The 22,928-nt window shown below is 40.4% G+C and overlaps 1 protein-coding gene across 1 annotated transcript in view; it reads right to left on the bottom strand.

Annotated features, from left to right (window-relative positions):
• The window catches only part of eno4 (enolase 4), a 42,426-nt gene that overhangs the window by 256 nt on the left and 19,242 nt on the right, over positions 1 to 22,928 (bottom strand). Inside the window, exons 4-12 of the mRNA XM_038990801.1 lie at positions 18,393 to 18,529; positions 17,715 to 17,884; positions 17,101 to 17,232; positions 16,585 to 16,653; positions 13,132 to 13,296; positions 12,918 to 13,043; positions 12,614 to 12,809; positions 6,265 to 6,326; positions 3,998 to 4,115 (exon numbers count right to left, since the gene is read on the bottom strand). Of these exons, the coding sequence (XP_038846729.1) occupies positions 3,998 to 4,115; positions 6,265 to 6,326; positions 12,614 to 12,809; positions 12,918 to 13,043; positions 13,132 to 13,296; positions 16,585 to 16,653; positions 17,101 to 17,232; positions 17,715 to 17,884; positions 18,393 to 18,529 (1,175 nt within the window). The remainder of the gene's footprint in view (positions 1 to 3,997; positions 4,116 to 6,264; positions 6,327 to 12,613; positions 12,810 to 12,917; positions 13,044 to 13,131; positions 13,297 to 16,584; positions 16,654 to 17,100; positions 17,233 to 17,714; positions 17,885 to 18,392; positions 18,530 to 22,928) is intronic.

Genomic DNA, 22,928 nt, shown 5'->3' with positions numbered 1-22,928 from the left:
AATTGACTGATTTCCTTATATGAACTTTAACTCAGTAAAATCTTTGAAATTGTTGCGTTTTTATATTTGTGTTCATTGTAGAAGTCACCGACAGTATCACCGACTATGGCCAGCTGATACTTGCTCTCCTTGGAGCTGTTGTTTTCAGCCCGTGGACAGCTCAACAGTTCAGTGTTGAAACCGAGTCGATGACCTGGTCAATACCTTTCCCTGCTTCCTTTTCAGCCATCTGCAGTCTGACATTGACTGACAAGCAGTAAATATTCTGCCGATCAGGCCGGCCATGTAATTAACCGGAGCCATGCTGTGTCCCTTTTTTCTATTTTGGTGAGAGCCATCTTTACCGCTCTCAATTTCTGTTGCCATCAGCCAATACAATGCAACGTTTTGTTGTTTTTCCCCCCAGTGGGATTGGCATTTAGGAATCCCCTTTTTAGTGTGTTTAGGAAACACTTAATTTAGCCTATTTTGTCAGTCATTTCATTTATTTTCCAAACAGAGTAATTGCCTGGTAGGGAACCATGGCTGCTCAGGGCCAATGTGCAGGACTGCTTTGTCTGGCTAACCACACTCATTGATTAGAGGATGTCTGTAAATATCCCGTGTGCTCCCCATCTCTTTCTTTCTCTCCTTCCTTGGTTTGTTTGGAGGTTCAGTAGATGGCTGTATGAACACACAGAATATTCTCAAATGTTTAGCAACAATTTCTACTACATACATACCATAGTAGACGAAGCAATGCTGAGCCAAGCACTTTGAGACCAAGTGAAATCCAGTCTATTATGATACTTAATTGATTTTTTGTAAGTTGATATTTCAATTAAATTCAATTTTACTCACGCTAAAATGTTGTAATTACACAGGTATGCTTGATAATAGGAGTAATTGTGCTTTGTGCCATGTGCAGCTATTACAGATAGAATGATAGGCCTACGTAAGCTAAGTTAAATAAAATGATTAATTGAATTATGGAAAAAATATCCCTAAATCATAAATCAAGTAAATTGATAGGTGAAATACAGTAATTAATGGATCATGTCGCTAAATCAACGTTATCTTCCGAGTTGAAAAGAGGCATGAATGAAGGAAAACTCCTTTGACAGGCTCATTGATGCAGGCCATAAGTGCTCCAACACAGTTGTGTGCTGGTTCTCCCTGTCTATTGGTGCACAAAAGCAGCTTTGAACTCTCTACTTCCCACTGGAACAACTTCCCCCTCTGTTACACTGGCGCAGGGGATGCCACAACTGTTTAGACCGGTGGTTTTGTCTTTAAAAAGGACTTAATTTCCTCTAGAAACTGTATTGTGGGGTCAGATGAGAATATGACAAATTATGAAGGGGCCCTTTCTCAGTGTGTTGGCTTTACTTGGTAGTCAGCATCGAGTTGCTGTATTCTTGCTGTATTCTTTAGGAAGTTTAGCATTCCTTTGCGTCGGCTCTTTCAGTCTCATCCGTCATCCTCTCAACATTGCTTAAAAACATGTTTCCTCTATAATAACTTATATCAGCACTAACATGTTACATAAAGACATTGAGTAATAGTGAGTGCAACTAATATAAAATATTTTTCTGTCAGTATCAAACTATTCCAGTACTCCTACTTCCAGGATTTCTACTCGGGGTCCACCTGCCTTACGCTTAAATGCAGCTCATTTAAATCTCAATATTAAATAATTTCTCAGTAACAATTGGGTAACCTTATTGTAATAGATTTCCATTCAAATGTGCAAAAGTATCTTTTTAGCAAAAAAAATATTTCTCAAGCAAGAATTTAGCTAGGACTGTCTGGGAGTGGACTGAGTGGGGAGGGGGAAACTGAAAATTAGCTGTTTGGAACTCTCTTTATTGATTTATTAACCAATTCACCGCATGGTGTTGTCACTATGGAAAGCCGAAAATCCCACCTATCCAAACCTGCTGATTGAAAATTCAATCTCCACAGGACTTTCCAATCAGCAACTATCAGGAATTAACACTGATCACACGTTTACAGTATTCGTTTCATCAGCTGTTGTACAATATGATATAAAACACAGAAAAAACAAAATTTTGACTGTACTGGGCCGCTAAAAGTGTTGAAATCCTTGGTCTTGCTCAGTGTCTCATCTATACTGAGCAAAAACTATAAATGTAACATTTTCAAAGACTTTACTGAGTTACAGTTCATATGAGGAAATCAGTCAATTTAAATAAATGCATTAGGCCCTAATCTATGGATTTCACATGACTGGGAATACAGATATATGATATGCATCTGTTGGTCACATAAACCTTTAAAAAAATGTGCATTCAAATTGGCATCGATAAAATGCAATTGTGTTCGTTGTCCGTAGCTTATGCCTGTCCATACCATAACCCCACACTGCCTAATTCTCTAAATTGACATTGGAGATGGCTTATGGTAGAGAAATTAACATTACATTTTTTGGCAACAGCTCTGGTGGACATTCTTGCAGTCAGCATGCCAATTGCACTCTGCCCCAAAACTTGAGACATCTGTGGAATAGTGTTACGTGACAAAACTGCACATTTTAGAGTGGCCTTTTATTGTCCCCACCACAATGTCCACCTGTGTAATGATCATGCTGTTTAGTCAGCTTCTTGATATGCCACGCCTGTCAGGTGGATGGATTATATTGGCAAATGAGAAATGCTCAATAACAGGGATGTAAAAAAAATGTGTACACAAAATCTAAGAGAAAAAAGGTTTTTGTGCGTATGGAAAATGTCTGGGATCTTTTATTTCAGTTCATGAAACATGTGACAAACACTTGTTGTGTTTATATTTTTGTTTGTATGTGCCTTTCTATCTATTTATCTTCATACAACAGACCTGCATCTGTCAATGCTGCAGTCAGCTCTCTGCTGAAGGAAAGAAGACCTCAGAATACAAAGCCCGTCTGTTGTCCACACTGTATTATACCAATAATGGAAAAATATTAATAAACCACACCAAAAACTATGGTTATTATATGGTGACCACAGCACAGTGCCTTACATTGAATTAGATGTATTTAAAAAATATATGTATATTCTTTGGAATTTGAAAATATATGTTAAAATATAATTTTCAGTTTATTTCAGAGTTTGCAATGCAAACGAATTTTGATCAATTCAGTTTTGTTGCTAAAATACAGTAAAAGACAGTAAAAAAATACAGACCAAGACTTCATTTGGTTAGAGTGAAACCTATTTGCACTAAGTGAAGCCTGAAAATCCATTCAAAAATGTAATGGTGTATCATTTAAATAGATTGTATGAGCTATTCATTTTAAGTCCTGTAATTACATTATATTGATGTGAACATAAATAGAAAATGTAATTTGGAATAAAAACATGGTTTTTGTTTAATCCTTGTCCCCGAGAATATTATGTAGATGACTGCTCCTCCGTTTCTCCAACAAAGAGAGGGGATGTGTGTTGTTTTCTTGAATCTGCAGACAGGAAAAAAAAGTGGAATAAGTTGAATGGACAACAAAGACTTTAAAAAGGCCAAAGAGAAACTATCCCCTATATGACAGTCTATTGAACGAGTTCTGTAGAGGTCTGTGTACATTGAACATGCCCCTCCTTGCTCCAGGCCCCTCTATTCTAGGTCTGTGATGTTTTCTACTGCTTTGACAGTACTAAAAATATATATTCCACAGAGCCAGAACCAAACAGTATACAAGAGTCCTGTATATGCAATTGGTGCACAAGTTAATTCTTTATTTTATACAAAGATGAACTTGCTTTTCAGCAATTGTCCAATGTCCCTGTCCCTTTTTTATGGGGGGGGGGGGGGGGCGTAATTATGTGGCCAATTAACAGAACCAAGGTAGATTTTTTTTTGCCAGCTCCTTTTCCCCCTTCATGATTCCTGACACACAGTTTCCTTTCACGGGCAGGGAGAGATGTGTTCTCACCAGCCAACCCATTACTGCCTCTCCTCCCCATAGCTTTGTCTAGCCTCCTCTTTCTACCGGCTGAAAAGACAAGAGAAGAAAAAGCCATACCCAGTATTCCCTGCTGGGCCAATTCTTCCTCTATAGAAATCAGACGGTTGTATTTAGTCAGCCGCTCTCCACGACTCAGACCTCCCAGTTTGACATACCCAACTCCCAGGCCTACGACCTGAGGGAGAGAGCGAAACGCACAATGACAACAGTTTACAGGCATAGAGCGCCAACATGCAACTGCTCATCAGCAAGGGAAGGACAAGACGCCGTCAGTTAGCTTTGTTGTAGTGTGAGTACACAATGACAGGCAAACGGTTTATGATATCTCTTCAACAGAGGTTATTTGGCCTTGTAAATACACACACTTGTATTGTCAAACTCGTGCAGAACAGAATACATACATAATTCCTGAGTTACTGCAATTGATTGTGGGTCGTTCCACAAAATGAGTGCATTTTGCGTCCCTTGGATATTTTAAGAAGAAATTGTGTGCAAATATTTAATTTAAAAATCCTGTCATATAAAATGAAATGCCCTTTAATATAGACCACATTGAATATTCAATAAATCAGATTTTTTATATAATTAGACTTACTAAAGAGCCCAAATTCTGCATTTTGACATCTCTGTGACTTCTAGGAAGATTTTAACCCAATTAACCCAAACACTTCTCCAAGTTTTCACCATCATTCTAAAGTTATTTAGATGGGATAAAAATGTTTCAACAACTTTTTTGTGAAACTTGGATTCAATTGTTCCTGCCAGTTGCACACAACAAGCTTCCATTCGCCATGTTACAAGGGGATTTATGGCTGATTTAAGATAAAGTTGTCAACCCTGTTATGGTCAACCCCGTTATACTTATTAGGCACTTACTATAGTTATTTTTTTATTTAACCACTTGTGATGGAAAAATGTGTTTTTCAAGAAGTTGAACATGTGCTTTTTATGACAGAAAGTAAAAAATGTGGTATAATAAAATTCCACTACGTAGCCCTTTACACCCGTACAGGTTGAAAATGGAAGATTTGGGCACTGGTAAGCTCCTAAATTGGAACGCAGTGGCTGTACAGTAACATGCTATACATGACGTCAGAGCTTAGGCTCTACACTTCATTCACAGCATTCTTGGGTTTTGACTGACAGCCGTTCTGAACAAGATGTTGCCCCAATCCCTCCGACTAATTGGTCAACTTTTGCACATTTTTTGTAGTCCGAGTCAGGGAACTGCTGTAAATTAAGAGGACTCTATGTATTTTGAAAGATGAGACGTTGAGGATTATAATAAACGCCCCTTTGATGTCATACAAGCAAGCCAAACACCCGTGAGTCCAAATGTGCACTTCACATTTCCATATCATACAACTCATGTCATATACAGTGTCAACATTTATGATCACTGTTTCATGTAGTTACAAGATGACATGGTGTCATAACCTCAATGCACTCATGACTCCTTTCTAAAACACACAAAAATAACAATCAGTTTTTTAAATTGCCCCATATGATCCTATTTTATAATGTAGGCAATAGAAAAAGCTTGCAAATTATGCCTACCTGACCCAGATTGCGATTTATAAATGGGCCGTTTTTGGTAATTGTGTGGTAACAGTAATTGTGTGATGGCGGGGATGCAGGGTTGTGTTCCAAACAAAACAACTACAAGTGTGCTTCCTCTAGTTCCTCAACAGCACAGCTAGAAGAGCTCAAAAGCACCTTATAGTTGAAGACTTCTTTAAGTCATAAAAGTGCATTGAAATGATTTAGGAACTGTGCACACTTTGGAGAGGTGTGTGTGACCACTTGGCGACACCAGTTTGTCCTCTCACTCAAACCCTTGCAACTTTTTTGGTCTTATGTCGCACCTACCCCACATTTTCCAGGAATATTCTGATCATGCTACTGAATGTATCCAGAGTATTTTCAGATTTTCTTATTAGCTAAAGCGGTGAAAAGTACAGTAAATGTAAAATGCACATAAAATCAACAGTGTAATGTTTGGATTCAGTTTTGTGTCCCATGTGAACTGTTGTGTCCTCAACTTTGTTCTAAAACGGTTCCCTTTCAATTGCTACCATGCTTATGCATATTATTAGCATATTTCTTCTGTAAGAAACATTTCAATTGAGCCCTATCCATATATGCCAATTCCCACGAGTGTAAAGGGTTAAAAAGGCACCTAATTGGTGGAACGACCCTTGTCAGACTTACAAAAGATTTTCAGTCAAACAGATTGATAGATAAAGACACAGAGAGAGATAGACATGTAAACATATAGATGTAAAGAGACACACAAAGCCAGGGAGTAGATGACTAAACCTCACCACATCTGAGAGGGCGTCGTCACTGCAGGGCTCACCGCACGTCGTTCCAATTATCACTGTACCTGACATACAAAAGGTGACACACACACACTCAAGTCATTTACTGTACATGACCAGGTCAATTAATCAACTCTTTACACTATCTGTCATTACAGGGGTTCGTTCCCTCTTGAAATACACTGCATTCCCCAAAATAAACATTGACAAACTAACAAACCTTGGTTTCATATTGAAAAACATTTCATTTGAGTGAGATCGTAAGAACAAAGGTAAATCTCCGAAAGCCAGAACTAAAATCTTGCGAAATTGTGTCAGATGCTCGGTTAAATCCTGAGGGGAGACATGTTAGAAAATAGACTAACGAGACTAACGAAGCCTCAACCCCTCTAAGTGGAAACTATCGCGGTGAATCCCAAACAAGCCCCTCGGCCCTACCAGAGATACTGCATATAAAGGTTGCGTTCCTCTGCTCAGACATTGCATGCATCAACCAATGGTTGCATGCCACGTCATTCGACTGTACCGTTGGGCACCAGATTGCTATAACATATGATGTGGTTAGCTGATACTTAAAAATACCTATCCAGACTAGGGTTGAAAGGCGAGAAACCGGTTACGGAGATTTACCAAGAATTACCGCCCAAACCACTCCCTTTTCCCGGGATAAATCACTTAGAGAAACCAGTAAATTATAATAAATGATTTATATGAACAGCATGACGTGAAATGGAACTGTTAAATTATATGCAATGTCTCAATCTGGATTCTGTAAGGCTTTCTCTCTGCATGATCAATCATCAATGCTCAGGGTGGGGACAGACAGTCCATCTCAGTATGGACCGCAGTTGACAATGCATGTCGACCTATCATCTCATCATGGTAACTTTTTTTCTTGTGACAGGTGGGCCTACGTTTTCTGCAGCATAGCCTATACTACAGTAATATAGGGACCGAATGCGCCTCTAATTTACACATCTCCATCTGGCTTTTGGGGGTCACATTATTTGTTACATTTTAAAGATGTATTTTTTTAAACAGCCTATCACTTGAATATCGTTGCTTTAAAGTAGTGCACGTGCGAGCACTCTTGCAGCATTTCTCTATCCATCAGTAATAGACAATCCTGTTCAATATATTAATATAATATATATAAATATTATATATATATATATATATATATATATATATATATTTATATTAAATACAATAAATATATATAAATACAATAAATATATATAAATACATATATATATAAATACAATAAATATATATACACACACACACACACACACACACACACACACACACACACACACACACACAGTACCAGTCAAAAGTTTGGACACACCTACTCACTCCAGGGTTTTTCTATATTTTTTACTATTTTCTACATGTAGAATAATAGTGAAGACATCAAAACTATGAAATAACACACATGGAATCATTTCAGAATAAGGCTGTAACCTAACAACATTTGGAAAAAGGTAAGTTGTCTGAATACTTTCCGAATGCACTGTACATGTATTGGATAACGATACAATCATTTGGGATTTTTTGGGCTTGTGCTCATAAAATGTCTTTAATGTAGGGCTCATAAATGTATTTAATGTATGGCTCATCAGGCTCAGGTAGCATCAGGCTTGAATCTTCATTTAAAGCTCTAATCAAATCCAGACAAAGGCCTATTTATATGCTTAATATGCTTGTGAATGACACTTCCGGTTTTGGAGGGAAATACAAGGTTACCCCTGAGAAAGGCGATTTCTTTTCAGGATGGAAGATTTGTAAAATACCGGGAAAATATTCAACCCTAATCCAGATGTTGCAAGATCTGGCGTGTGTCCGCAACGCCTGGGCAAAGGAATGCGCCCAATGACGAGATGCTTGTGTCTCCACCCTAACAATGGGATTCGTTGACCACAGAGTATTATTGGTATATTTTTTTGAATATTCGATGAGAGGTGTTGATGTCAACTCCCTGTATTCTATGCTAGCCTCATGAATTTGCATAGACCATCTCGAATTTCAACAGGACCAACTACGATAGTGTTTTTTCTCAGAGTTGCCGGGACGTCACGTACATCACACTTATATCAGTACACTCGTAACAACTTAAGCATTATGAAACTTCTATTAGATCCAATAAGCCTCACTTAACAAAATAGCCATATATTTGTATCATGACAAAACTCAACATTATCATTGCCCCGATACAAAACTCCACAGTTGTTTTGAAAGTACGTAGTGTTCACGAGCCAAAAGCGGTCCCCACGTTTTATGTACTACGTCATTAAAATTGTGTACTACGTCATCAATTTCGTATGCTATGTTACATCCTGCAAAAATTACAATGATTATTTCTAGTTTTTATTCGTTATATGTTACGAATCCAATTCGTACAATATGTTACGAATTTGTTGCGTTTAAATTCCTGGAGTGCATCTCTAACATGTACAGATTTTGGGCCCTTACCAACTTCGGAACGCACTCGTGATTTGAATGATGCAATTCATGTTCCACATTTAAAGAATAAAATTTGCATGAATTCAAATGAACAAATTCCCCCTGTCGTTTTACAATATATAAATCTCAGTTACAGTGAAATGTTTTACTTGGGATGGATTTATTTTGTTACATGTATCAAGCCTCTAAATCAAACACAAACAAAATACACGTGGCTCATTAATTAGATTAAATTGCGCAAAACTCCAAACATATCACAGTGCATGTTAGGATAGTATTTGGCTCTGGAGCCAGCTGGCTCGGTCGAAGTGGCTATCAGATGGTCTAATTAACCCCTACAACCTCAATAATGTTCACTCCCTCAGCTTTGAGAAACTTGTGCATATGGCAGAGGCGCGCGTGAACAAGAAAATGGAGGGTCGACAGGCGAGGGGAATGGGAAGGGACTGATTTGCGATTCATCCCAATTAGTCGTCGCATCCCAATCTCTTGACAATTGCTAATAGCATTTATGTTACGCACATCTGTCCACGAGAGATTAGAACAAAGGTAAATCGATTGAACATAATCTTTGGTCCCATGACCTATTACGGTATAAAAATATCATGGAGTTGCATCATTTGACAGACAGCTGGCTCTCCCGGATGACATTGATTTGGCTCCCTGTGATCTAAGGTTCAATTCGGCAGCATGCAAACGGGCAAATCTTCCCACTAAGCATTTACTGATGTCTTCATGATCTTTTTTTTGTGGACTGGCCTTTTGGCCCAAACATAGATGTCTATAATTCATTCAGATTGGGCCTGGTCTGTACCGGACCAAATCTGAACCAATCATAGACATCTACAGGTAATTGCCAAAATAAAGGATACACTAACAAAGTGTCTTAATAGGGCGTTGGACCACCATGAGCCATGACAGCTTCAATGTACCTTGGCATAGATTCTTCAATAGTGAAGGGCATGAGTTATCGAGTACTCGAGTATACAAACGGATGTCAAAACTCAATCTTTAACCAGAGATTACATTTTTGTGCTTTGTGGCTGCCCGAACGAACAAGTGAAATGTGGTCCACATTCTGTGTCTGGAGCTCTATTGGAAGAATGTGACACCATTCTTCCACAATAAATTCCACAATTTGGTTTTATTGATGGAAAACGCCGTCTCCGGCGCCTCTCAAGAATCTCAAGTGTTCAATTGGGTTGAGATCTGGTGATTGAGATGGCATATGGTTTACATCATTTTCATGCATCAAACCATTCAGTGACCACTCGTGCCCTGTGGATGTGGGCATGGTCATCCTATGGGGGCATAGCCATGGTAGCAAAAATAATGGCCAACATAATGGCCTGTTCAGCATTTTTATACATGACCCTAAGCATGATGGGATGTAAATTGCTTAATTAACTCAGGAACCACACCTGCGTGAAGCACCTGCTTGCAATATGCTTTGTATTCCTCATTTACGCAAGTTTTTCCATTATTTTGGCAGTTACCCGTATGTTTCACAAGTTGACAGCACAGTACAGTACTTCATAGTAAAGAAAAGTAGAGTAAAGTACAATACAGCAGAACACAGAGTACAGTAAATAAAATAAAAGTCAAATATAGTGTACTATTGTACCCTACTATACTCTAATGTACTCTACTCTGCTGAACTACACTACTATACTGAATAAAACTCTACTGTCCTATACCGTACCATATCGTACTGTACTTTACTCAATAAAACTCTACTGTCCTATACCGTACTGTACTTTACTGAAAAAAACTACTGTCATATACCGTACTGTACTGAATAAAACTCTACTGTCCTATACCGTACTGCATTGTACTCCACTGTGCTCTACTCTCCTAAACCGTCAGGCACTGTACTGTTCAAACTTGTGAAACATAGCCTAGACGTCTATGATTAGTTCAGATTTGGATCTGGTCTGCACTGACCAAATTTTGTTTGGGGGCGGAGCTCATTGGAATAATAGTGTTAGTTTCCATTCTTAGGCTTGTGTGCGGCTGCTCGGCCATGGAAACCCATTTCAATAAGCTCCCGACAAAGTTCTTGTGCTGACGTGGCTTCCAGAGGCAGTTTGGAGTGTTGCAACCGAGGATAGGCGATTTCTACCTGCTAGGCTCTTCAGCACTCGGCGGTCCTGTTTTGTGAGCTTGTGTGGCCTACCACTTGTTGCTCCTAGACATTTCCAGTTCACAATAACAGCACACAGTTGACTAGGGCAGCTCTAGCAGGGCAGACATTTGACAAACTGCCTTGTTGGAAAGGTGGCATCCTGTGATGGTGCCACGTTGAAAGTCACAGAGCTCTTCAGTAAGGCCATTCTACAGCCAATGTTTGTGTATGGAGATTGCATGACTGTGTGCTCAATTTTATACACCTGTCAGCCATAGGTGTGGCTGAAATAGCCGAATTCACTAATTTGAAGGGGTGTCCACATACTTTTGTATATATGGTGTACAGTATGTAACTGTTACTGAGAATGTTATTGTAGTTGAAGTGGTCTGTTGGTTTATTCTGTAGGTTTGACTACTATGAACGTCATCGCTGCTTTTGAAAAAGCAAACATAAGTCCATGTGACAGATGTAATACTTTAACAAAATATATATAATTTTTTATTTCACCTTTATTTAACCAGGTAAGCTAGTTGAGAACAAGTTCTCATTTACAACTGCGACCTGGCCAAGATAAAGCAAAGCAGTGCGACACAAACAACAACACAGAGTTACACATGGAATAAACAAGAGTACAGTCAATATCACAATAGGGGGAAAAAGAGTCTAAATACAGTGTGTGCAAATGGCGTGAGGAGGTGGCAATGGCAATAAATAGGCCATAGTAGCGAAGTAATTACAATTTAGCAGATTAACACTTGAGTGATAGATGAGCAGATGATGATGTGCAAGTAGTGATACTGGTGTGCAAAAGAGCAGAAAAACAATATGGGGATGGGCTATTTACAGATAGACTATGTACAGCTGCAGCGATCGGTTAGCTGCTCAAGATAGCTGATGTTTAAAGTAAGTGAGGGAAATGTAAGTCTCCAGCTTCAGTGATTTTTGCAATTCGTTCCAGTCACTGGCAGCAGAGAACTGGAAGGAAAGGCGGCCAAAGGGGGTGTTGGCTTTGGGGATGACCAGTGAGATATACCTGCTGGAGCGCGTGCTACGGGTGGGGGTTGTTATCGTGACCAGTGAGCTGAGATAAGGCAGAGCTTTACCTAGCATAGACTTATAGATGACCTGGAGCCAGTGGATCTGGCGACGAATATGTAGCGAGGGCCAGCCGACTAGAGCATTCAGGTCGCAGTGGTGGGTGGTATAAGGGGCTTTGGTAACAAAAAAATAAAAAATATTCTGTTGCAATCTTCAGCTAGCTCCTCTTTCTTATATTAAGAGGCTTGAAAAAGTATTATTGTGATATAAGGCCATAGAATTAATGACCGAAAAAAAACGTATTTTCAACATCTGTAAATTACGTATTTTCAACGTCCGGAAAATACATATTTTCACCTCTCATTCAGCACCTAAAATGCACCGGATTTCAACATCTGGAAAGGACGTCTAAAAGATTCATCCAACAGAATCCATCAGAGCAACCATGTTTGTCAGCGTGTGAGTGAACTCACCCCATCCCTTGGTAAAAATCCTTAGTTCCATCTCTGTCGTATACACCGTGTCTATTCAGTTTTGATGTTATGACGTCAATTAATTTAGGTCAATCTGGCCAATATGTAGGCTAATTCCACTAGCATGGCTTTGATTTCCCTCCATAAAACCATGCATACTATACATTTGACTTACAATAGGACAATGAGTCATGTATTAGTAAACAATAGCTCTATGTAAAACTGACTCCATCAGTGGCTCCCTTACCTTTGTTCTCTGTGGTGACGTGGATCAGGTCGGTGACTGTGGTCTCATTGCTCTGATTGAGGATATACCCTCTGACCCCTGGAAGAGATGGGGCGTCTTCCCGTGAGCTGTGACACTGGGGCTTGGAGGAGATGTCAGAGAGCAGGCTACACGAGCCTCCAACCACACTGCTCAGTCTCTCCCACTGCTCCACATCCTTACACAGGGGTCACATACCATGAGCTTCTACAAGCACATTTGTACTCACCAACGCATGTCTTTCGTTTACTGCGGTATTGTGTTCAGAGCCGTGTTCCCGTCTTACCTCTTTTCGCAGAGGATCGATCAGAGCTACGACTGCTGGATATTTACTAATCAAAGCCTCATACATGTCCACTAGTTCATCAGGAGACTTGGGTGTTCCTGTAATAACTTCATACTTTCCTTTTGGCTGTAGAGGAGCAAAGACATAATTAATACATAGAATTGTACTCATTGTGCAAGGGCACACTGCATGTTTTAACATTCTGTTTACATACATAGTCCATTAGGTTGTGAGCAGCACAGTTTACTGCTAAATGTATCCCCTTTCCAAGTGCCAATCCAAGATTGTTAGATGCTTCAGTAATTAGATCGAGAGGCTGCTCAGGACGCTCATACCCAACAACTAAGGCTCCAGAGTCAGACACTGTTGTCAGTACGGGCTGGAAAGAGAGAAGGAATGTTTAGTCAGCCATCATAAATGTACACAAAGTGTCATTGTTAATAATATACCTATATCTGTGGAGAGAAGTGCTGGATCCTCTATTTGCAGTTTGATAGTGCAACTAGTGCTTAACCATAAACAGACGGCGTTGAATTGATTCAAGCCTTGAAAAATCTACGTTTTCATGTAATATAAACAGTGCCTTCAGAAAGTATTCACACCCCTTGACTTTTTCCACATTTTGTTGTGTTACAAAGTGGGATTCAAATGGATTTAATTGTCAAGGATTTACACAAAACACTCTGTAATGTCAAAGTGGAATAAAAATTCTAACATTTGTAAAAAATAAAAATGAAAAATAAAACACTAATTTATCTTGATTAGATAAGTATTCAACCCTGAGTCAATACATGTTAGAATCACCTTTGGAAGTGATTACAAATTAGTCTTTCTGTATAAGTCTTTTTCTAAGAGCATTCCACACCTGGATTTTGCAACATTAGCCCAAATTCTTCAAGATTTGTCAAATTGGTTCTTGATCATTGATAGACAACCATTTTCAGGTTTTGTAATAGATTTTCAAGCAGATTTAAGTCAAAACATTAACTCGGCCACTCAGGAACATTCACTGTCTTCTTGGTAAGCAACTCCAGTGTAAATTTGGCCTTGTGTTTTATGTTATTGTCCTGTTGAAAGGAGAATTAATCTCCCAGTGTCTGGTAGATAGCAGGCTGAACCAGGTTTTCCTCTAGGATTTTGCCTGTGCTTAGCTCCATTCCTTTTTTTTTATCCTGAAAAACTCCCAGTCCTTAACGATTACAAGCATAACATGATGCAGCCACCACTATGGTTGAACATATGGAGTGGTACTCAGTAATGTGTTGTATTGGATTTGCCCCAAACATAACATTTTGTATTCAGGACAAAAAGTGAATTGCTTTGCCACATTTTTGCAGTATTACCTTAGTGCCTTGTTGCAAACAGGATGCATGTTTTGGAATATTTGTATTCTGTACAGGCGTCCTTCTTTCACTCTGTCAATTAGGTTAGTATTGTGGAGTAACTACATGTTGTTGATCCATCCACAGTTTTCTCCTATCTGTACCATTGTAGTGACTGGGTGCACACTACCCAAAGTGTAATTAATAATCTCACTATGCTCAAAGGGATATTCAATGTCTGCTTAAGAAAAATATATCTACCAATAGGTGCCCTTCTTTGTGATGCATTGTAAAGCCTCCCTGGTCTTTGTGGTTGAATCTGTGTTTGAAATTCACTGTTCGACTGATGGACCTCACAGATAATTGTATGTGTAGGGTACAGAGATGAGGTAGTCATTCAAAAATGTAAAAACTATTATTGCACATAGACTGAGTCCATGCAACTTATGTGACTTGTTAAGCAGTTTTACTCCTGAACTTATTTACAGTAGTCTTGCTAAGGCATTGACATTTCAGGTTTTCATTTTTAGTTCATTAGTAAAAAAGGTTCAAATCATAATTCCACTTTGATATTATGGGATATTGTGTGTAGGCCAGTGACATAAAATCTCAATTTAAATCAATTTTCAATTCAGGCTGTAACACAACAAAAGTTGGAAAAAGTAACATATTCAGTCTTAGAAATAAATCAAAAGATAACAAAAAAAAAAAAAATAACTAAACTCAGCAAAAAAAGAAACGTCCTGTCACTGTCAACTGCGTGAATTTTCAGCAAACTTAACATGTGTAAATATTTGTATGAACATAACAAGATTCAACAACTGAGACATAAACTGAACAAGTTCCACAGACATGTGACTAACAGAAATGGAATAATGTGTCCCTGAACAAAGGGGGGGTCAAAAATCAAAAGTAACAGTCAGTATCTGGTGTGGCCACCAGCTGCAATAAGTACTGCAGTGCATCTCCTCCTCATGGACTGCACCAGATTTGTCAGTTCTTGCTGCGAGGTGTTACCCCACTCTTCCACCAAGGCACCTGCAAGTTCCCGGACATTTCTGGGGGGGAATGGCCCTAGCCCTCACCCTCCGATCCAACAGGTCCCAGACGTGCTCAATGGGATTGAGATCCGGGCTCTTCGCTGGCCATGGCAGAACATTGACATTCCTGTCTTGCAGGAAATCAAGCACAGAACGAGCAGTATGGCTCAGTAGGATGAGCCTGCAGGAAGGGTAACACATGAGGGAGGAGGATGTCTTCCCTGTAAAGCACAGCATTGAGATTGCCTGCAATGACAACAATCTCAGTCCGATGATGCTGTGACACACCGCCCCAGACCATGACGGACCCTCACCTCCAAATCGATCCCGCTCCAGAGTACAGGCCCTGGTGTAACGCTCATTCCTTCGACAATAAACGCGAATCCGACCATCACCCCTGGTGAGACAAAACCGCGACTCGTCAGTGAAGAGCACTTTTTGCCAGTCCTGTCTGGTCCAGCGACAGTGGGTTTGTGCCCATTGGCAACGTTGTTCCCGGTCATGTCTGGTGAGGACCTGCCTTACAACAGGCCTACAAGCCCTCAGTCCAGCCTCTCTCATCCTATTGTGGACAGTCTGAGCACTGATGGAGGGATTGTGCGTTCCTGGTGTAACTTGGGCAGTTGTGGTTGCCATCCTGTACCTGTCCCGCAGGTGTGATGTTCGGATGTACCGACCCTGCGCAGGTGTTGTTACACGTGGTCTGCCACTGCGAGGACGATCAGCTGTCTTCCCTGTCTCCCTGTAGCGCTGTCTTAGGCGTCTCACAGTACGGACATTGCAATGTATTGCCCTGGCCACATCTGCAGTCCTCATGTCACCTTGCAGCATGCCTAAGGCATGTTCACGCAGATGAGCAGGGACCCTGGGCATCTTTCTTTTGGTGTTTTTCAGAGTCAGTAGAAAGGCCTCTTTAGTGTCCTTGACCTTAATTGACCTTAATTGCCTACCGTCTGTTATCTGTTAGTGTCTTAACGACCATTCCACAGGTGCATGTTCATTAATTGTTTATGGTTCATTGAACAAGCATGGGAAACAGTGTTTAAACCCTTTACAATGAAGATCTGTGAAGTTATTTGGATTTTTACTAATTATCTTTGAAAGACAGGGTCCTGAAAAAGGGATGTTTCTTTTTTTGCTGAGTTTATATCCACCAAAATGTATTTGCTTTCTTTTCTAGGAGGTAGAGTAAGAAAGACAACATGTACTGTAGACCCTGACTCAACTGTGAGTTATAAGACACAAATAGAGCCCTATACTGTGCAGTAGATCCAATATACAAGGATCGGCCGCAATGTTCCTTACCCCTGTTTTTGAAGCAGCGTTCATTATTTTCATCATCTCCTTTTGAAGCTCAAGTACCATTGTAATGATCTGTTGGGAGAGTGCACAGATTGTCTTCGATACATGTTTCTTTAAACTATGTAATACCAAAGCTTGGCAGAGAAAATGTGCTACGTTTGGAAAACAATCAGGAACATTGGTTGACTTAACCTCGACACTCTCAAGACTAGTATTCAGTAAGTCCTGTATGGTCGTGTGCGGTGTAGTTGGTAGAGCACGGAGCTTCCAACACCAGGGTTGTGGGTTCCATTCAAGCGTGGGATCAGAATGAATGTATGCACTCACTACTGTAAGTCGCTCTGGATAAGAGCGTCTGCTAAATTACTTAAATGTGTTAAGTGTCCAGATAGAACACAAATAATAAACTTGAGTTTTGATGGACTCTCCCAGTAAAACTGGGCAGATCGAGAACAAAGTGTGTAACTTGAAATTGGAGAATAAAGGCTGAAAATATGTTGTGGTTGTGAGTGTCAATACTTGTTTGAGTCTTTGTCCAGCTTTAGGGATGACAATGACTTCCTCCAGTAAATTGAGTTTTCCTGGGGACATTTTGCCACAGCTCAACAAAGTTACCAAGGGCACAGGGATGTGCATCTCTTTTGGACACGGCTGTTAAAATAAAGAAAAAGCATAGTAAAGCATTTGGTGTTTTACAAATGTGACCCGTTTCAAGAAGCAAGGCGTATGTCGCACGCCACTACTTCACAAGAGTGGCATTTGAACGTTTTATATTTTAAAAAAAATCTAAATGAGTTTTTTGGCAGAAATGCCTTCTGGAACATAAAAGACTTGGTGAGGTATTATTGAACACTTTAGTTACAGAAGCAGATTTTGGACATTATATGCCCAAGTCAAGAGAAGATGGTCAATAATATTACTCAGCACTTCTGACACTTTTTAAAAACTACTCGCTACATGTTTTGTATGACAACTAGATGAAATAGCCTCCCTACACCCACACATACTGTATAGTATCTGGTATTGCCTTTAGGCCTATCATTCCTGATCAATGACCTATATCACATTGCATGACATTGCATGGTGTGTTTGTGTGTGTGCAGGTATGTGTGTTGAAGGGGGGGCTCACTGACTTGTTGGTTTCGCAGAGCTTTGATGTACTTGTACAGGGGGATGCATTGCAGTAGAGCCCCAGTCTTGGCCACAGCCAAGGACACTGAACCAATGGCCATGCTGCCAGGCAGGACCAGCTCTGAGGGCTCTGGAGGCGGAATGGGCTTCTCTGTGCTGTTGCCTTTTTTGCCTGGAAAACCAGAAACAAACTTTATCTGCCTCAATGTTGTTACACAACTTGAGAGGAAGAAGAATTTCCCCCAGTGACTGACTGAGAGGCCAGGCCTCCCACAGGGACTCTCGTACAACACACAGTGGGCTTTATCTGTCACTAGAGAGAGGGGAGGAGACGGTTTACCACAGGGGGGCCACTAGGGAAATAAGCACGAGAGATGAGTGCATTGGACCACTGCTTCAACCGAGACTTCTCTATGGAGCTGGGACCTAATACTGGCAGAGCTCTTAAAATAACACCTCTCAATGTGTCTCCCAGGTGGAAACGTCAGTGTAACATTTAACCTGCACATAACCTCTGAGCACCAGTACGTTTCTTTATGCATACTTAAAACATACACAGGGTCCCCGCTGCTGTATTTGATTGAGAACAAGCTAATGTTTTGAAAGAAAAGCATCCAGTGGTAATATGATGTGTGATGTCAGATTATCTGGCAGGCTGGCCCAGGGGAGAGGTTCGTTACCTTTGTCTCCACCCTTCTTGTCTTTGGGGGGTGCGGTGGGAGGGGATGGCTCAGGCACAGGCACACTAGGTGGCTGGTTCTCCTTCTCTCTGTTCCGAATGTCCTGGTCCTCCAGGTAGCGGGCCATGAAGAAATCACTGCCACACAAAACAAATACCACTTGGCCTTCCACAGGAGCAGCATAGAGTTATCAAAAGCAGCATGCATGACACTATGGGGTTGATCAGGACAATGGTTTATTTTACCCTTGGATGAGCCATTGTATAGTAGGAGAAATGTCAGATATTGACCAAAGAGGTACTGATGGAGAATGGAACACACTCCTTGTGACACCAGAATTACCAGAGCATTGTATTTGAGAGAGCACAGCAAACTATGTTCTGTCTCTGCTATTACAAAGCCATCATACATTTTTGTAATTATTTCTGAATTAGGTACAGAGTCAACAAGCTTGCTTGATTGGCTATGTAAAAACAAAGCACTGGGTCTTACTTTCAGTTTATACATTTTAAACGTGTAGGCTAATATTTTTGGAGGCTGTCATGTAAAGCTGGGAAGAACAACCGAAAATTATCGACACCGACAAACTAACCACCTATCGTGGATATTTTTCTGATAGTGTTCATTACGAAAAATAGCCTATTTGAATAAATAACCCTACTAGAGAAATGTGAAGTTTGAAATGAGAAAAAGTTTGCTAATATGGGTGATTGTTAATGGGACAATTGATAGCTACATCGTTCAAAGTAGTAGGTGTAGTTTTAAGGGTAATATAAATAAAATAGTTCAGTAAATTTATCGTGATATGGATTTTTGTCTATATCGTCCAACTCGACTGTCGTGCTAATACCACATGGCCTAATGTGGTATGATCATAACTAACAGGAGGCAAAAGGCTCCGGTCCATCCCAAACTATGTGCAAAGGCAACCCTGCTGTTACTTCAATGAAATAGAATAGGTTGGATGACCCTTCTTGGATCTTCCAAGAAAGGTTGGCCAATAGGCCTATGTAATGGCCTTAATAAAAACATCTAGCCATCTAGCTGAATCATTTTACAGCATATTGATTGACTAATGAGAGAAATTTAAATGCTAGACACATTCAATACCTTTTGTTGAGTTATTGATATACAGCAGGGATCATCAACTAGATTCACAGATTTTTTCTTGAGTGGATGGTTGGGGGGCCCGGAACATAATTACAAATAATTAGTAGACTGCAAATTGACCGCAAGAAGCCCAAACAGCAGGGCCGGCCCGCTTAGAGGAAGGATTAGGCGGCCGCCTATGGAGGCACATTGACGAGGGCGTCATTTTCTGAGCTAAACTGACCAAGACGCGCCTCCAACAACACATAAAACCTCACATAATACTTCCCAAAATCAGAACATTTCTCTCAACCAGTGGCATATGGGCTTTTGAGCGCTGAAGCCGCCCTGAGATAAGCAGTGCCCACTTTGTCAAAAGCAGGGATGCAAAATATTTATCATGTCCATTCCCAGCGTGCATCTCCAGGGTGCTGTTGGATAGACACATCACTGCAGCACTCCACCAACATTCTGTCCAAAAAACAAATCTAACAAATAATATAGCAGATATAGCATATCGTAGAAAGAGTATGGGCCCTTTTCTGTAGCCTACAGGCTGGAGATAAAATGTATGACAATAGCCTAACCAAATAAAAAATGCGCTGACGTGTTGACAAACAACATATCCTAAAAACAGGACAGGTCAAAGTAAAATGGACAATATGGAATGGACAATCAGGCTACTCACAACTGACGTCCTGTCATCCCATGGGCTAAACAGTCATGATCAGTGGTTTCAAGTTTGTCTGTCAAGTTTGTCTGTAAATGTTTGACGAGCTGATCATAGTGAAAAACAAAATCCTTCTGCATTTCCCTCTGTGTAAACACATTGCAAATAGGCCCAGGAAAACTACTCCTTATAAAAGTTGGGTAGCTGATATTCAGAGCTTAAATAGACAAATTAATTAGTCAAAGGAATCAGGACTAATAAAGCCAACGCAACAGCCTGTTTTAGAAACAGTGGGCCTACCACATCCATGGGCATTCATGCAATTTATTGCCATTCATACAATTCCATTATGGCCTACATCCCAGTAATTGTTTTATTTAACTAGGTAAGTCAGTTAAGAACAAAATCATATTTTCAATGACGGCCTAGTAACAGTGGGTTAACTGCCTTGTTCAGGGGCAGAACGACTGATTTTTACCTTGTCAGCTCAGGGATTCGATCTTGCAACCTTTCAGTTACTAGTCCAACGTTCTAAGCCCTAGGCTACCTGCCACCCCAAAGCATAGTCAACGTCTTTTTTTGGTGTTTTACAAATGTGACCCATCACAAGAAGCGAAGCATACGTCGCACGTCACTACTTCACAGGAGAGGCATTTTAACATTAAAAAAAAAAAAAAAAATTAAATCTAAATGCATTTTTGAGCAGAAATGCCTTCTGGAAAATTTGAACTTTCATGTGCCTGAATAACAAACTTGTATGTCATCTGTAAATACAAATAAAATGGTTATGTTAAGTGCCTAGATGGTTTAGCCAAGAAAAAAGACAGGAACCTTCCCGCCAGCCATGATTGGCTGGGCTGAACATGCCGAAAGATGAGTTTGGATTGGTCTGCATGTAGCATGCCTTCGTCTATAACATGAGCTACTCAGTATGTGTAGATAAGCCTTGCTACCGCGGCTTTTTTGAAAGATATAATGTTAGCCATAGAGAACTGCAGAATTTAGTAGTACCGACAAAGATCAGTGGGAAAAAAGATGTGAAGGACAAAAGTTATTTTCTGCACACGGTTGACCGGAGTGACTTGACACAACAATGTGCCAAACAAGCTGTAACTAGCTACAAACCAAACGGAAAAGACACGCTGCTGTGAAGCGGTCATCCATGTATCCATGTAAGAATCTAACTACATTTTCAGATATTATACTTTTCCAATTTATCAGAAAGTAGTTTTCATTAGCTAGATAGCGATAACATTATGTGTATGATCTGTGTAGTAATATTATTCGTATCTCAGAAGTTGCATTGCTAGTTATATCCTAATTTTAGCTAACGTTAGCTAGCTAACATAGAACCTAGTTGGTTTGCTTTAGCTACCTGCAGATTCATACTCCAGCATTTCATGGATGGTAGCTACCTAGGCCAATCTGTTTGTACTGTAGCTATGGGTTGGGATTATGGTTAATAGTTTAGCTAGCTAACTAGCTACATGTCTAAACAAATGACTCCACTCCGCAAAAGAATGATTACATGACCCATCAAGTTAGCCAGGTGTGTCTGGGGGTGATTATGGCCATCTATTGTATTTCATAAATATGTGTACATGTCTAGACAATAGTGACACATCCACTTAGCTAGATGTAGCTGTGGGGTGGTTATAGCATTTCACATGACCCATTAATTTAGACACGTGTCTGGGTAAGCATCATCAAATAATTATACAATATTTCTATCTGGACACTTTCAAAGTCATATTAGGAGACAGGCCAAGGACTAGATAAACTGTTTTTACCTGGAGTTTTTCCATGTTGTGGGCTACTAGCTTCACCACTGAGTCTTGAAATCTTTGGTTGTTTACCTTAAAGAGATGAGTGTGGCTAAAGCTTAAGAGGGTGTGAACGACTCTGAATAGGTGTAGACAAAGAATCAAATCAAACTTTATCAATCACATGCGCCGAATACAACATGTGTAGACCTTACCGTGTACATGTAGGTAGGGGTGAAGTGACTATGCATAGAAAATAAACAGCAAGTAGCATCAGTGTAAAAAACAAATGGGGGGGGTGTCAATGTAAATAGTCCGGTAGCCATTTGATTAATTGTTCAGCACTCTTATGGCTTGGGGGAAGAAGCTGTTAAGGAGCCTTTTGGACCTAGACTTGGTGTTCTGACACCGCTTGCAGTGTGGTGGCAGAGAAAACAGTCTATGACTTGGGTGACTGGTGTCTTTGACAATTTTGGGGGCTTTCCTCTGAAACCGCCTAGTATATATGTCCTGGATGGCAGGAAGCTTGGCCCCAGTGATGTACTGGGCCATACGCATTGCCCTCTGTAGTGCCTTACGGTCAGATGCCGAGCAGTTACCATACCAGGCGGTGATGCAACTGGTCAGGATGCTATCGATGGTGCAGCTGTAGAACTTTTTGAGGATCTGGGGACCCATGCCAAAACCTTTCAGTCTCCTGAGGGGGAAAAGGTGTTGTCATGCCCTCTTCACGACTGTCTTGGTGTGTTTGGACAATGATAGTTCGTTGGTGATGTGGACACCAAGGAACATGAAACTCTCAACCAGTTCCACAACAGCCCCGTCGATATTAACGGGAGCCTGTTTGGCCCGCCTTTTCCTGTAGTCCACGATCAGCTCATTTGACTTGCTCACATTTAGGGAGAGGTTGTTGTCCTGGCACCACACTGCCAGGTCTCTGACCTCCTCCCTATAGGCTGCCTCATCGTTGTTGGTGATTAGGCCTACCACTGTTGTGTTGTCAGCAAACGTAAT

Source organism: Salvelinus namaycush, chromosome 4 (genome assembly GCF_016432855.1).
Source record: "Salvelinus namaycush isolate Seneca chromosome 4, SaNama_1.0, whole genome shotgun sequence".
In the NCBI taxonomy this organism is placed as follows: Eukaryota; Metazoa; Chordata; class Actinopteri; order Salmoniformes; family Salmonidae; genus Salvelinus; species Salvelinus namaycush.
The sequence above is the reverse complement of the archived record's forward strand: the minus strand, read 5'-3'. Positions and strand labels throughout refer to the sequence as shown.